The sequence below is a fragment of the Gekko japonicus genome, unplaced genomic scaffold (genome assembly GCF_001447785.1).
Source record: "Gekko japonicus isolate JY-2015 unplaced genomic scaffold, Gekko_japonicus_V1.1 scaffold181, whole genome shotgun sequence".
Classification (NCBI taxonomy): domain Eukaryota; kingdom Metazoa; phylum Chordata; class Lepidosauria; order Squamata; family Gekkonidae; genus Gekko; species Gekko japonicus.
In genome coordinates, this window is record NW_015171507.1 from 822,996 (window position 1) to 838,909 (window position 15,914).

Genomic DNA, 15,914 nt, shown 5'->3' on the forward strand with positions numbered 1-15,914 from the left:
CAGCACTTCTTGAAAGAGCTCTCTCAGCCCCCACCCACCTCGCAGGGCGTCTGTCGTGGGGAGAGGAAAGGAAGGCGATTGTAAGCCTCTCCGAGACTCCTCCAGGTAGTGAAGGGCCAATGGGGTATAATACCAGTTTCTCTTCTTATGGCAGCTCTAAGGTCTTCAGAGGTGGTTTGCCATCGCCTGCCTCTGTATAGCGACCCCTGGCTCTCTTGGCGGTCTCCCGAGCAAGTAATGGCGAGGGCCGACCCTGCTTAGCTTCCGAGATCTGATCCCAGGTCAGGTCAATGGAAAAGGAGGTCCCATTTAACCTTGTACTTGTGTTAGGGAGAAGAAGAAGAAGAAGAGAAGAGATTGGATTTATACCCCACCCTTCCCTCGGAGTCTCAGAGCAGCTTCCAAACTCCTCCTCCTTCCCCTCCCCACAACAGACACCCTGTGGGACTGAGAGAGCTCTGACAGAGACTGCTCTTGAGAGAACAGCTCTGAGAGAACTTGTGACTGACCCAAGGCCACCCAGCTGGCTGCAAGCTGCGGAGTGGGGAATCAAACCCGGTTCCCCCAGATCAGAGTCCGCGCACTTAACCACTGCACCAAACTGTAGTTAATTGGTGGTCGGAAGGGCTATCTCGTCTCAGCTGACTTACGGTCACCCAGTAGAGTTTTCAAGGCGAGAGGCGAACAGAGGTGGTTTTGCCCTTGCCTGCCTCTGCATACCAGCCCTGGACTTCCTTGGTGGTCTCCCATCCGAGTGCTCACCAGGGCCCACCCTGCTTAGCTTCTGAGATTTGGCCAGCCTGGGTCATCTGACCAGTTCCTGCCCCCTTGCCGTTGGTCCCCCACTCCCCCCCCCTTCATCCCCCTGAATTGCACAGTATAGACGGAGGAAAGCCCGTGACTTACACTTGCTCTCTCTGCTTCTTGCAACAGGGTCAGCCGGAGGAGCCGGGAGGGGACGAAGGCCTCAGGTCTCAGGAGGTCCCGGGGAGAGCTTGAGCAGAGGGGGCCGACGGCAGACCCCGTTGCCTGCCCCACCGCCGCTGGCCTCCCCGCAGGAGGAGGTGGATTCTCATCGGCTTGGCTGCCTTCGCCCTCACTTTGCCCCCCAGTCATGGTGGGTCACCTTCAGCTGCAAGGCATGGAAGACAGTCTGAAAGAGAAGAACCGGGAAGGCTTGCTGGACAGCCCGGATTCTGGGCTGCCCCCCAGCCCCAGCCCCCCTTTTTACTCCTTGTCTCCGGGCATCATTGAAAACAGAGCCGGGAGCAGCAGCGCCGCCACAGAGATCCTGGGACACGGGCACAGGAAGGAGGCCAAAGAGGGGAAAGTGGTAAGGCTCATTTCCTCAAGGCCGGGTTTTCAGGAACCGGGGAGGGTGTGTGTGCGTGCGAGAGAGAGTGAGATCGTTCCCAAGGATCGAGCACTGCCGTGTTTTGTGGGAAAGCGCCTCCTTGGAATTATCCTCCCATTTTGGGTGGACTCTTCAATTTAAGTTAGGCAGGAGTGCTCTAAGAATTCTGTGCAGGTCAAAAGCTTGCTGCGTTAACAGAGGCGGCTCACGGACATTGTTCCCTCTAAGCTGAGTTAGTGTGAGCCGGCTCACAGTCTTTTAGCCTCCGGCTCACACATTTTTGTCTCAGCTCGGGAAGGAGGGCTCCAGAGCAAACTAATTGATGCAGTAGCCAAATCGCTCACTCACAACTTTAATGCCCGTAGCTCACAATGTAGAATTTTTGCCCGCAAGACTCCACAGCGTAGAGGGCGTATTGCTCACAAATATGTGTCATCCTTCACATTGTCTGAGAAATTAAGCGTGCCGTTCTAAGGATGCTTTCCGGAGAGGAAACTTGAGTAGGGTTCTGAGTAGACCTTCGTAGGATTGCTCTTTATGTCTACAAAAGTACACACACAAATACACAAAAATGTTTACCAGGGAACCTGCCAACATGTCCGTATTTTCAATACACCAATACCCTGAAAGGGAGAAACCCCCCCCCCCAAATTTGTGCCTGTTCGCCTGGAGATGGTTTTTACTTACCCCAGGTGATCAAACAAGTGACCGTGTAAAGGCCTCCATTGTATGTCTGCAGTCAGTGGGGTGCTCAAACCTGTTTTGGAGCCCGGATACCAAGATAACATTTGTGTACTGAAAAACGACAAAACCAAAGAACGAATTATAAAGGAGACTTCAGCAGCCCCTTACAATCTTCGTTGGAGCCAAACAGACGGTCAGTCAGGAAGACGATAATATCTTCAGAGTGTGAATGGTGTGTTTTATTGTCCGCCCCGCCCCCCACACGTCAAGCATGAACCACTAAGGAATGAATTAGAGAAGCACTTTATTCCTTTGAAAACAGAGTTGTGAGGTTGGGAAAGTCCCCAGGAGCCTGATTTCCCAGGTGCCGGGTTGCTGAAGCACCTAGGAATACGATGCTGGCCCCTAGGAACTAAAATATTTATTTGCTTCTGCAGAGGGTTGGCACAGGATGTTTTGACGCCAATTTTGACCAATAGGGAAGAAGAGGGCTGGGGAATATAAGAACTGGTACAAGAGAAAAAGCTGTTCTTCCCAGGAAACAGAGCCAGAAGAGAGGCTGCTGTGGGGAAGAAACCCCACAGGAAGGGGGGGATTCCTAAGGATCAGAAATATTTCCACAGCTCTGCACAGCAGCATATGTGTGTGAAGGATATTGTATGATGACGCTGATGTGTCTTAGGGGACCCTGCAGGGTTTTCGAGGCAAGAGATGCTTAGAGGTGGTTTGCCATTGCCTGCCTCTTTGCATCGACCTTGGACTTCCTTGATGGTCTCCCATCCACATACTAACCTGCATCGCTTCTGAGATCTGACAAGATCGGGCTAGCTGCGGCCATCCAGGTCAGGGTGTGAAGCCAAGACACCTATCTTATTTCCTTAACCTAGAAGTATGCTCCTGTCACGGCTCAGGTGGGGTGTCACCTGACACTGCCACCACTCTGGTTCCAGGCTCCCTTGAGAAGGCCCAGAGCACCCTCCCAAGACCTTTAGACCTCCCTTTTGGCCAAATAATAGGCATGAGGACCAGGCAGAGTGAAACAAGGAAAAAGTTTATTTTATAGGAGGTCAAACAACAAGGTGCAGAATAATAACAGTAAGTGGGTGAAAAGAAATCAAATGCCCTAACGCGTCTAAATATCTCACTATCTCAAGTGGCCTTAGACTACTCACCCTTCCCTCAGGATGAGGGTTTCTTCCCCACAGCAGCCTCTCTTCTGGCTCTGTTTCCTGGGAAGAACAGCTTTTTCTCTTGTACCAGTTCTTATATTCCCCAGCCTTCTCCTTCCCTATTGGTCAAAATTGGCGTCAAAACTTCCCAAGGCCTTCTGGGGTTTGTAGGCCCAGCCTCCCCTACTGCTAGCCAGGCTCCCTGGGCCTAGTAGGCCTCTGGTGGCACAGCCCAGATGATGACAGCTCTATTAAGGTGAGTGGATAGGGCGGTGTGTATGCCACAGGGCCACAAGACAAGCTTGTGGAATGGGGCATGGATGTCCTGAAAATCTAAGCCTTTGTTATTTTTTAAAAGGGGGGGAGAGCACTTTCTAGACCTTGTGGTTGCAGAGATATATTTAGGCAATGCCTGGTGAATTGCAAGAGCCAGAAGAGTAGCTGAATGAGATTTTCGTTGGTCAGAGTACACACCATGATGGCCTTCTAGAGCTCCTCGTCCTTCCAGTGACAAGAAAATGCAGAACGAAAGATGAGAAGTAATAATTAGGGCCACGGTGGCTCAGAGGTTAAGATGCTGAGCTGCAGACCGGAAGGTCGGTAGTTCGGCAGTTCGAGGCCCGAGTGCCGCGTGACGGAGTGAGCGCCTGTCTTTGGCCCCAGCTCCCGCCAACCTAGCAGTTTGAAAGCAAGAAATTGCAAGTAGATAAATAGGTACGGCTTTGGTGGGAAGGTAACGACATTCCATGCGCCTCGGCGTTTAGTCATGCCGGCCACATGACCATGGAAATCTCTTCGGACAGCGCTGGCTCTTCGGCTTGGAAACGGAGATGAGCACCACCCCCTAGAGTCGGATTCGACTGGCTGTCGAGCAAGTCCTTTCCACCTTTGCCTTTAATAGGGGCTTGGCTGGCAGGAGGACCCAGCAGCTTCCTGGCCATGGACTCTTTGTGCTGGCTAAGGAGGAAACAAGAAGCGTTTACTTCCCATTTGAGCAGCACAATTCCCCCTACCCTCAGCAGTCTACCACGTGCACACTGTTCTTTGCTGTTGGGGCCGTTCCCAGCAGAGCAGGACATGCGCAGCCAGCATCTGGCACCAAGTGGTTGGAAATTGGAGGTAGGCATTTTTTTCTGCAAGGGTAGGCACTCCGCCCCTCCCGCCCCGCCCTTTCCCCTCCCATTTAAGTATTCACTTAAGCGATTAAGCATTTCAGTGATTAAGTATTCCATTTAAGTAAGTGCCTAACGTTCAGACAAACCAGTACACTCTTAATAAGGACTGATTATGCAAATATAATATAAATAATGCCAAGAATTCTGCTTTAGGGGAGGGAAGCTTAGAAATGTGGGGTTGTTTTGGAATGCAAAAGATTCCCTCCTACGGCTTCGGAAAAGAGATTTTCCTTACAATAAACATCGGAGCCACTGAGCACTTTAACATCTAACAAACGGAGGCACTAAACCTCTGAATCCCAGAGCTAGGAGGCAACATCAGGGGAAGGCCTCAGCCTCTGTGCCCTGCTGTTGGCCCTCCAGAGGAACTGGTTGGCCACTGTGTGAGACAGGATGCTGGAGTAGATGGACCCTCACTGGTCTCATCCAGCAGGGCTCTTCTGATGTTCTTATGAAGGCCTCGGCCTCTGTGCCCTGCTGTTGGCCCTCCAGAGGAACTGGGTGGCCACTGTGTGAGACAGGATGCTGGACTAAATGCACCGCTGGTCTGATCCAGCAGGGCTCTTCTGATGTTCTTATGAAGGCCTCGGCCTCTGTGCCCTGCTGTTGGCCCTCCAGAGGAACTGGGTGGCCACTGTGTGAGACAGGATGCTGGACTAAATGCACCGCTGGTCTGATCCAGCAGGGCTCTTCTTCTGATATTCTTATAGATGGAGGATTTGTACATATTTGAAAACATGGACATTATTCTTATAGATGGAGGATTTGTACATATTTGAAAACATGGACATTCTTTTTTTTAGAAAAGTAGTTTTCTGGTCCTTGTGACTGTGGAGGTAGGAATAAAATTTGCTGGCACAGATTGGAAAGGATGCAGGAGGGGTTCGTCTGTTTACTCAGTTAAGAGTTGTACTTTGGGAAAGTCAGGGACGTTTCCAGGGGGGCTTGCTGGAAATCTCTCCTGTGTGCAGGCACTGAGCAAGCTGAAACCTGCTGAGGTTTTAGAAATGAAACAAAAAAACTCGCACCCTTCACTACGTTAACAGCATTGTCAAACCTTTAAGTTTTCCCACTTTTTGCAGCTCCCAAGAACGTTGGCACAAAACCAAGGCATGGCAACTGGCGACACCTTTGCTTTGCTCGATCAGTTGATAATTTATTATGGTCCTGGACCAGTCGAATAAAACAGACATTAGCAGAAGGGCTGAAGCAAAAGCCATCTAAGCCAGCAACCATCCCTTCACCTTATGCCAGTGAGTTGCATACAGTCATTATGCAGGGTATCAAGAAGCACTTCTCCTATAATCCTCTGATACCGCCACTGGGGCCATCCCGGAAAAGGCCCTTTTCCTGCAAGACACCAACTTTATTTACCAAGGTGGGGGCCACTCAAAAGGACCAAGAGCTTTCCTTATATTAAAGGTAAAGGTTTCCTTTGCTCGAAAACCAGTCGAATCTGATTCCGGGGGGCGGTGCTCATCTCAGTTTCCAAGCCGAAGAGCCAGCGCTGTCCGAAGATGTTTCCGTGGTCATGTGGCCGGCATGACTAAACGCCGAGGTGCATGGAACGCTGTTACCTTCCCACTGAATCGGTACCTATTTATCTTCTTGCAATTCATTGCTTTCGAACTGTGCTAGCTTGGCAGGAGCTGGGGCCCGAGATGGGAGCTCACTCCGTCATGCGGCACACTCGGGTCTCGAACTGCCGAACTACAGACCTTCCGGTCTGCAGCTCAGCGTCTTAACCTCTGAGCCGCCGTGGCCCTTCATTGTATTACAGTTGTTTAAAATTATAGGGAGTTATTGGTGGAAAGCATTGCTTTTTCCCGTCTCCCTCTGGAGGCAGAGACAAGGTGCCCCCGTCTTTCAGTTTTAGACTAGCAACTGCCGTAGGGAAAAACGGGTAAGTTCCCCCTGCCGTCTCTCTCCCATCAACCCTTCCAAAAGTCCTGATCGCCAGGCTGAAACCGCCAACGTTTTGAAGACTGCACTCGACAGATCACACTTACATGAAAGAGTGGGCTTTATTTGTGCAGCTGCTGCGTCCTCATTTTAAACCTTTTTTTGCTTGCGACATCTGTGTGAGGCCCAGAAAAGCAACGTGAAAAACCCGGGGACGCGCACACACATTTCCCCCTCCATTGTTAAAATCGCTGGAAAACATCTGTCTCTCTAAATTGCTGATATTTTCACTTCTTTGGCACCGAACCCTCTTTGTTCCCTTGGAAGCGGGGGTGAAAATATCCCGGCCCTTAGCGAAAACTGAGGCGTCGGTCATGCAGAATTGATTGATACGCGACCGGAACTGTGCAGAAGTTGTGCTGCAGAAATCCGCCATCAGACCGGTCTCCCAAGCAGTCAAGAGCAGAATAAAGCAGAGATAATGAGAAAAGGGAGTGGGTGTGTGTGTGTGTCTTTGCTGCTCAAGGAAGTGAGTCAGCCTGACATGGAACCTTTTATTGGAGTGTCACTGGCAACCAATGCTCCCTCTAAGCTGTGGAGTCTTGTGAGCAAAAGTTCCACTTCGTGAGCCTCTGGCATGAAAGTTGTGAGCGAGCGATTCTGGCTGCTGCCTAAATTAGTTTGCTCTGGAGCCATCCTTCCTGAGCTAAGACGAAAATGTGTGAGCCGGAGGCTAAACAACTGTGAGCTAGCTCACACTAATTCAGCTTAGAGGGAACACTGGAGACCCAATCAGGATTATCCAGGCAAGGAGCCACCCTCCTTGGTTGGTCTCCCTCCAGTTGTCTTATGGCCAGAGCTGTGTAGTGGCACACAACACGAATCCTGCCTGGCGTCCTCAGGTCGCCAGGTCAAGGTTCAGTGTAGCCTCATCTTGAGAAGCCAGAATGGAACTCCAAAAGGAAATTCCCCTGGCGACTGTCTATGTAATTTCAAAGGGGTTCTCCATTTTGGAGTCTAGGAACTGAGAGAGAGAACATACAGGCAGGATTCCTGCCAACAGTGGATGGGGCTTTAGCAACCCCACCCAATTTTGGAAAGTGAGTTTTTAGGTTTAACCACTCTCCCTGCTGACCCCAAGCTCTACCCATGCTGCTATGGGAACCAAACCTCATCGCTCAACTGGGCGCTCTTCAAGAGCTGGATCTGACATAAGAACATAAGAGAATCCGATGTTGGATCAGGCCAATGGCCCATCTAGTCCAACACACTCTGTCACACAGTGGCCAAAAATGCCGGGTGCCATCAGGAGGTCCAGCAGTGGGGCCAGGACACTAGAAGCCCTCCCACTGTTGCCCCCCTCCAGCACCAAGAAGACAGAGCATCCCTTGCCCCAGAGCCCCTATCTTTACCTTGTGGCTAAGAACCACTGATGGACCTCTGTTCCATATGCTTATCTAATTCCCTCTTGAAGCCGTCCCTGCTCGTAGCCGCCGCCACCTCCTGCGGCAGTGAATCCCATGTGTGAATCACTCTTTGGGTGAAGAAGGACTTCCTTTTATCTGTTCTAACCCGACTGCTCAGCAATTTCATGGAGTGCCCACGAGTTCTTGCATTGTGAGAAAGGGAGAAAAGTACATTCCTCAATTCCATTTTATTTCTCAAGTATCTGAGGATAACTGAGCAATTTCTCACTCAAAACAAGATGTAAATATTCCAGCTGTTGGGACTGCGCCCTGGGTTTACAACCCAGCGCCCCTTAAACGCACATTAAATCGGTACACACGAGCAGCGCAAGCGTGGGTCAGCAAATACGGTCTTCATTTGCGACCGCTGAGGCAGATTAACATGTATGATCATGCGTGTGGAGGGGGAGGTGAAGCATCCTTTTACTACTTTGTTAGAGCATGAGGAAATGCGATCCGATTGGCATATGATCAGCATTACACACTTGGCAACAGCTTGGGACCATCGTATCTACGGGACCGCCTCTTCCTCTATGCCCCTCAGAGAGCATTACGCTCAACTGGTACCAAAATGGTGGTAGTCCCTGGTCCCAAAACAGTCCAGCTGTTTTACAGAATGGGTCCCACAGAGCCCGGATCTCACTAAGAAGAGAATTCCGGGCCCTGTGGGACCTGGCTCCGTTCCGTAGGGCCTGTAAGACTGAGATGTTCCGCCGGGCATACAACTGAGGACAGCAACGGTTGGGGAAATCAGTGGCCTCCCGGGTTCCCCCCCCCTTCATGTTTTACTTTTTCCAGCTTAAAACCCCCTTATGAGTGAAATCCGGATCGGATGCCCGCCACCTCATCCAGTTGAGAGATAGATGCATGGCACCATCTGATTGACTGTATTGCAGGGGTCATTTCGTAGAACAAGAGGTGCAGGAGCTTATTCGCATAACTTGTTCGGATAACTTATTTGCATACGCCACGCCCCCTGACATCACCGGAAGTGTGTCAGAAGGCAACACCCACTGCTCAGGCTCCACTGGACAGTTTTGGATTGCTAGCTATTTGGGGGGGGGGGACGTGCAGATCTGTCCTTGCAGAGGAGGGAGAGTTTGTACCCGAATAAAACTTGGTCTTAAAGGTGCCACTGGACTGTTTTGGACGGGGGGGGAGGGGGGGCTTCTGCAACTTACCTGGCCGCTTCTTGCTCTGACTGAGGGCTGCTGGGAGCAGGGGGTGGGGCTTGTTGCATGTGCCCGCCCCCTGGGCTCTTTACTGCCAGAGTTCCGCTCCTGTGCGCTCCTGCAGGAAATGACCCCTGCTGTATTGTATATGCATTTTAATATTGTGCTTCTTATTATTACTGTTTTACGCATATTATATGTTGTACGCCTCCCTGAGTCCTGCTTGTAGGAGGCGGAGCGGGATAGAAATCAAATGAACTAAACAAATAAGAGCGAGGTTGCGCAGAGAGGCGTCTGGGAATCCTCTGAGGAGAAGCAGAGGAGAGATCACGGCGACCGATTCAAAATGGCGGCACGTCGGGCTATCTTTTCGGACTCGGCATCCCAAGCATGTCCACCCATAGCCTTAAAAGCAGGGCTTGTATCAAGATACACTGTTAAGATTCAAAATCTAGGGAAGAGGCTGGAATCTTGAGTTCCTCCTGGGTTAAAAAAAAAGGGGGTTACTGGCCCTCAAGATTGTGGACATGGGAAGCCAGGTCTGCTAAGCAGCCAGGAGCTAGAGGGACTGTTGACAGACTTCCAGTGGTCTGGGGTGGAACGTCTCTCCCTGGCACAGACATCGAGTCCCTGCCCTCATTCTCCTGTGCCTCCCCTCCGCCGTTGCCAAAACAACTCAAGATCCTGCAAAAAGAAACCCCTCCAACGAGGATACACTATCCAGTATAAGTAACTTTATGAAAATTTGCTTGCTTTCCATAATTTATTCTGAGTGGCGCATTTGTGTTTCCTTGGCTTGGAGCTTGGATTCCTTGGCATAGCACATGGATACTTTTTTTGGCCAGGAGTATGCACAGCTCTGGCGCAAGAGACCACTGCGTTGCTAGAATTTCAGGCCTTCGTCTGTTTGTGGTTATTGGAAATGCCGGTGGCAGCTTTGCTTTTTAAAAAATTTTTAAGTTATGTATATATGTGCGTGTGTGTTTGTGTGTGTGCGGGCACACTTATCGAGACTCGCCAGAGTCCAGATTCGAGAAACTCGCAGTCCGCTTACCTGGACTTCTTATAGAATCTCAGAGCTGGATGGAATGTCCTTTTCCCTTTTGGTGAGCTGTGCTCCCAGATCAGCTGGTTAGAGGTCCAGAGAGCGATTCAAGGTATGCTACTGGTCTTAGAACTGAAGGGGGGGGGGGGAAGAAAAGCTGTTATTTCCTTCTGGCTCTTCAAGTGCAGGCACTCCGTTTTGCTTTTTGACTGTACCGCGTTCGGATGGAGGGAGAAAGTCGGACTTCCTTGGTAATCTGTCTCCACCTGCGGAAGAACAGACAGAAGGTGCAGTAAAAAAAGAAAGGTGGCCTGGGGCGGGGGGAGAGAATAAAGAAGAGGTTAGGAAAAATCCCCCATGATCGGATCAGTACAGTGCTGAAACAAGTATTGTAACTACCCTGCCTAGGGTTTCAGGGAACTGTGGTGGCTCAAGTGGTTAAGACGCTGAACTGCAGGCTGTGGAAGGTCGGTAGTTCAGCAGTTCGAGACCCGGGTGCCGCATGATGGAGTGAGCGCCCGTCTCTAGTTCCAGCTCCCGCCAACCTAGCAGTTCGAAAGCAAGAAATTGCAAGTAGATAAATAGGGACCACTTCGGTGGGAAGGTCACAGCGTTCCGTGCGCCTTGGTGTTGAGTCATGCCGGCCACATGACCACGGAAACATCTTCGGACAGCGCTGGCTCTTTGGCTTGGAAACGGAGATGAGCACCGCAACCCTAGAGTCGGATTTGACTGGCTTTCGAGCAAGGGAACCTTTACCTTTACCTAGGGTTTCAGAGAAGTTTACTAGCTCTTTAAAATGTTTACTAGTCCGTCCGGGGCTGCCGAGAGCCACCACGGGCCCCCGGACAAAGGTTCTATCTGGGCCTCCAGCCCGTACGACCCTGATCCAAACCAAATATCATAACAAAACGAATCGCTGTTAGCCTGCGTCTAAAATAATAAAAGGATCCACATGTCCGTGCGTCTGTCCATTTGTGGCAGGCATAACTCATCAGAAAATAAACCTAGGAGAGTCAAAATTGGGCCACCAGCTTCGGCATGATCGTGGGAATTCCAGGGTCAGAAATAAAAGGAACTGGAATATCTCGGCCGAGGTTATCTCCAGATATAGTGGTTAAAGTGTTGGACTGGGTACTGGGAAACCCAGGTGCAAATCCCCATTCACGCCGTGGTAGCTTGCTGAGTGATGCCGGGCCTGCCATTCCCTCCCAGCCTAACCTGCCTCACAGGGTTTTTGTGAGGTGAATGTTGCTTTGAGTCTCCCTGGGGGGTAATGGTGGAATATAAAAAAGATAAATAAAAATCTAACTTCTGTTCCTCATTTGTTACCACTGAGGCAGATGAACATTTATAATCATGCATTTTAAGGTTGGAAGGAGAGGGGGAGCATCCTTTTACTACTTTAAGGAGGAAATATTAACTCCCCCCTTCTGTTCATAATATTAACAGAGGTTTGCTTCTTTACTACTATATACTGCTCTGAGCCCCAAGCACCGCCATGAACCCCAAGTATGGGGGGCCAGTCTAAAAATTGAATAAATAAATAAATACTATCAAATGCATTCTAAGCTTCCAACTAGGATCAGTGAAGTGGCATTAATACTGAAAAATAGGGGGGGGGGATTAGGAGTTGTCATAGTTTTGGTTTTTTTGCTTCCACACACTAACAAGGCTGCCCTGGCAACATACGGTTGTGCAGGAGGTGGGTAGAACTAAAGGAAAAAGGAAACCACAGACCTAGTTAGGAGGCTACATCCTGTTCTGGCTGTTCTTCCCTTGGTCCAGTGCAGGCTTGGCTGATGAAGGATTAAGCTAGGGTTACCAGATGTCCTCTTTTTTTGAGGGCATGTCTTCTTTTTTTGGCGTCTGCCCTCTTTTGGGCTCTCTTTAAAAAAACTGATGGAGATGCCCTCTTTTGGGTTGGAAGCAAAGCTCCCTCTAAGCTGTGAAGTCTTGTGAGCAGAAATTCTACTTTGTGAGCTACTGGCATTAAAGTTGTGAGCAGAGGTCATTTCGGGGGGATCGCAGTTCCCCCGGGTGAGATACGGGGGGTGGGGCACATGACGAAGCCCCGCCCCCCGCTTCCGGCCGCCCCGCTTCCGGCCCTCATTCAGCCAGGAGGAGACAGGAGAAGAGGGAGGGTAAGTTGGGCAGCGGCGGCCGGGACCGTTGGGGGCGGGGAGGGTGGCCTTATGACACACTTCCGGTGATGTCAGGGGGTGTGGCATATGCTAATGAGTTATGCTAATGAATTCCCCTAGCTCTTTATCTACGAAACGACCCCTGGTTGTGAGTGAGCGATTTCGCTACTGCATAAATTAGTTTGCTCTTCTGGAGCCATCCTTCCTGAGCTGAGACAGAAATGTGTGAGCCAGATGCTAAAAAACTTTTCTGCAGTGTCTCACTCTACTACACCTTGCCGTGTCTTGTGCTTTGTTTTAACTAGAATTAGGTGGTGTTGGGTGCGGTTCTAAAATCCATGCCATTTCATTTTTAGTTGTGCAACTGGCCCAGTGTGGTGTGTAGTGGTTAAAGTGTTAGACTAGGATCTGAAAGACCCAGGTTCGAATGCTGCACTCTACCATGGCAACTTGTTGGGGGTGACCTTGGGCCAGTAACATACTGTCAGTCCAGCCTACCCCACAGGGTTCTTCTGAGGATAAAATGGAGGAGAGGAGATCAATACAAGCTGCTTTGGGTTCCCACTGTTGACAAATAAAAGGAATGAATGAAGTAAATTGTCTCTTAGTCTCTGTACTGGGCTGAAAGGCTGAAATAATGTTCTTGGTTTCTGTTCTGCCTGCACTGTTTCTTGAGAAGACCAGGGGAAGAAGGAAAACCCACACTCCCTCCCAGTCCTTTCCCCCTTTTCTAGCAAAAGTAGGCATGAGTGATGGTTGTTAGTCAGTACAGTCCAAAATGGGCATTTTTTCTGTTTTAATGGATGCTTTCCCTTGACAAGGGTATGTGCGGCTAACAAGATTGCTGTAAATAGTGTCTGTACATCTCTGGATCCTGACAGCAGGCGATTCTGCGTTGGCTTTTCCCTCCGTTGTTTTACCAAACCCACGTTGGAACAGAAATCCCCCTCTGCATTGCATGCTGCTTTCGCTTTCTTTGATCATCGGATTTTATGGTACCCTCTGCACTGCATGCTGCTTTCGCTTTCTTTGATCATCGGATTTTATGGTACCCTCTGCACTGCATGCTGCTTTCGCTTTCTTTGATCATTGGGTTTTATGGTACCTTCTGCATAGATTTATGGCCGTTCAGGGGTGACTTCGCAGTCAGTGCTGCATTGCCTCGGGGTATCTGAATGTGGTTTTGATCTGCCCCTTTCCCTCGGTGTTGAGAAAATTTGGAGCAAGGGCCAGATACAGAATCGTCCAGCAGCTTCTCTCCAGCACATCAACATGTGCTCATGAATAAAAGCGTGCTTGTGCTAGCCTTTCACTCCCCCCCCCCAAACTTTTCCCTGTTTTGCAGCTGCTGCACCAAAGTCCAGATTCCTTTTTTTAAAAATTGGAGAAAACAATTTCTGGCAGGAAACAGTGAGGAAGAGTCTGGGGAACTTACTGATCTGTTGGCTGGGCCTCCGGCAGCCGAATGTGTGAGAACAGAAGGACAAGTTCCAGCAAGACGGGGACCCAGTTTGGATGGACTGCTGGATCTTGTTTGGAGTTGGGCAAAAGCAGTAGAGTTGGGAGAACAAGCACTGGGGTTTTACTTACTTACTTACTTACTTATTTATTTATTTCGATGTATATCCCACCTTGCCTGCACAGGCAGTAGGGTTGCCAAACGTTACTTACCTCCTCGGCGGGGGACTCCCGGGTACCTCCTGGTGCGCGCCCCCGATATCTACGTCACCCGGATGTGACGTCGCACGCTGGGGGCGGGGCCACAGCCATTTGAGGGCAAAAATAGAGTTTTCCCCTCAAATGGCTGTGGCCCCGCCCCCAGCGTGCGACGTCACATCCGGGTGACCCGATTTTTGTCGCGTCGAAAATCGGGCCTCCAAAGCGGGGGATTCCCCGCCCCCCGGGCCCATTTGGCAACCCTAACAGGCAGGCTCAGGGCGGCGTACAACAGTTTAAAACTGTACAATAAAACACAGTAAATACAATATTATAACATTTCAAACTACAAATAAATTACATAAAGTGCAGTTGCGTTCAGATGGCGAATTTCTGTGAGGCGGTCCGATGAGGCGAGGGCGGTGTCCGAAGTTGTTCTGAATGCCAGCAGCATGGGGTCCATAATAGTCCAGTTGTCGATAGCTCATTCATCAGTGGCGGCTCCTAATCGAAGGCCTGGCGGAAGAGCTCCATTTTACAGGCCCTGCGGAACTGTAACAGGTCCCGTAGGGCCCCCGATGTCTTCCAGGAGCTCATTCCACCAGTGTGGCGCCGCCACCTGAGAAGGCCCTCGCTCTGGGGATGGCCAATCTGGCGTCTTTTGGGCCAGGGAGAGTCAGGCGATTTTGCGACCCTGACCTCAGTGGGGAAAGTCAATCCCTCAGGTAGACAGGGGTTGCAGCCAGATCAGTTGAGGTCGACATCTGATATAAAGGAGCTTTAGTCTTCTTTCGAGTGCCCCTGCCTTTGTAGATTAAGCTGGCATCTTGCAGAGAGATGGCCTTTTCTGTGGTGGCAACCTGCACTTTTGGTTCAATAACAGGTGCTGCTTAAGGCTGCCACCCCTGACGGCATTCGGACCGTGTTTAGGAGCTAGAGTCACAAATGCATCTTTCCTCCATTAGGCATCTTCAAAGAATCAGGACATGCCCAGTAGAGCTTCCCAAACTCATAAGACACAAGGGGTTGGGAATCTACACTGGGTACAATCCTAAGCAGGTCTACTTCCATTTTATTCAATAGGGCTTACTCCCAGGAAAGTGTTTTTTAGATTTTAGCCACAACGTCTGAAGTTAAGGCAGGTCTACTTCCATTTTATTCAATAGGGCTTACTCCCAGGAAAGTGTTTTTTAGATTTCAGCCACAACGTCTGAAGTTAAGGCCTTCTCCACAGTCCCTGCGCCACTGCCTGCAGTGATGAGATGGGTAGCGACCAGAAACGGGGCTTTTTCAGCGGTGGCACCTCGCCTGTGAAATGCCCTCCCTCTTGAGGCCCGTCTGGTGCCTACCCTGTTTTTTAGGTGTCAGGCCAAAGCATTTATTTTTTTACACAGGCTTTTAACGAAAGGCGTTTGATCTTTTAAAATTGTTTTTACGGTCTGCTTCTAGCCTGAGGACTGTTTTACGAGGATAATTTTACGCCGCTAAACAGTTTCAAGGTTTTGTGTGCGTTTGTGTTTGCTCTAACTGGGCTTTTAATGGCTGGGTTGTTATGGTTTGTTAATGTTAGTGTTTCTGTGCTTTCGTTTAGGATTGTAGCATGGGTCACTTGGTGACCTGCCTCAAGCAGGTCTTCGGAGAAGAGACATGTAAATTTTATGAATGATAAAGACACCCGGGAAACAAGGGAAGTAGTGTTGGCTGCCCCGGCTTTAGGGTTACATGGCTCAGTGTGAGGACTAGAGATTTCCTGGAATCGCAGCTGATCTCACGATGACAGAGATCAGTTCCCTTGGAGAAAACGGCTGCTTTGCAGGGTGGACTCTGTGAGGTCCTTCGCGTCCTCAAACCCACCCACCCCCATGCTGTATCCCCGAATCTCCAGGAATTTCTTAACCCAGAGTTGGCAATGGGATCTGGCTCGTGTGTGGGGCTGAGGGCTAAGGCGGCACTGGGGGCAATGAGGGCGAAATGATGTATCCACCCCACCCCACCCGGATCCTTTGCCTGAGGCCATCCTGGCTTCATTGCAAAACCAGCAATAGAAAAGATTAACACAATTCAGACAAGAGGTGCAGGAGTTCATTAGCATAACCAGGGCTTTTTTGCATTAGAAAAAGCTTTTTTTGAACTCATTAGCACAATAG

General features: G+C 50.1%; 1 protein-coding gene across 1 annotated transcript in view; it reads left to right on the forward strand.

Annotated features, from left to right (window-relative positions):
• Positions 1 to 959: 959 nt before the first annotated feature.
• LOC107117216 (filamin-interacting protein FAM101A-like) overlaps positions 960 to 15,914 on the forward strand; it is a 34,516-nt gene continuing 19,561 nt past the window's right edge. The window contains exons 1-2 of the mRNA XM_015419295.1: positions 960 to 1,333; positions 6,179 to 6,285. Coding sequence (XP_015274781.1) covers positions 1,115 to 1,333; positions 6,179 to 6,285 — 326 coding nt within the window. The 5' untranslated portion in view covers positions 960 to 1,114. The remainder of the gene's footprint in view (positions 1,334 to 6,178; positions 6,286 to 15,914) is intronic.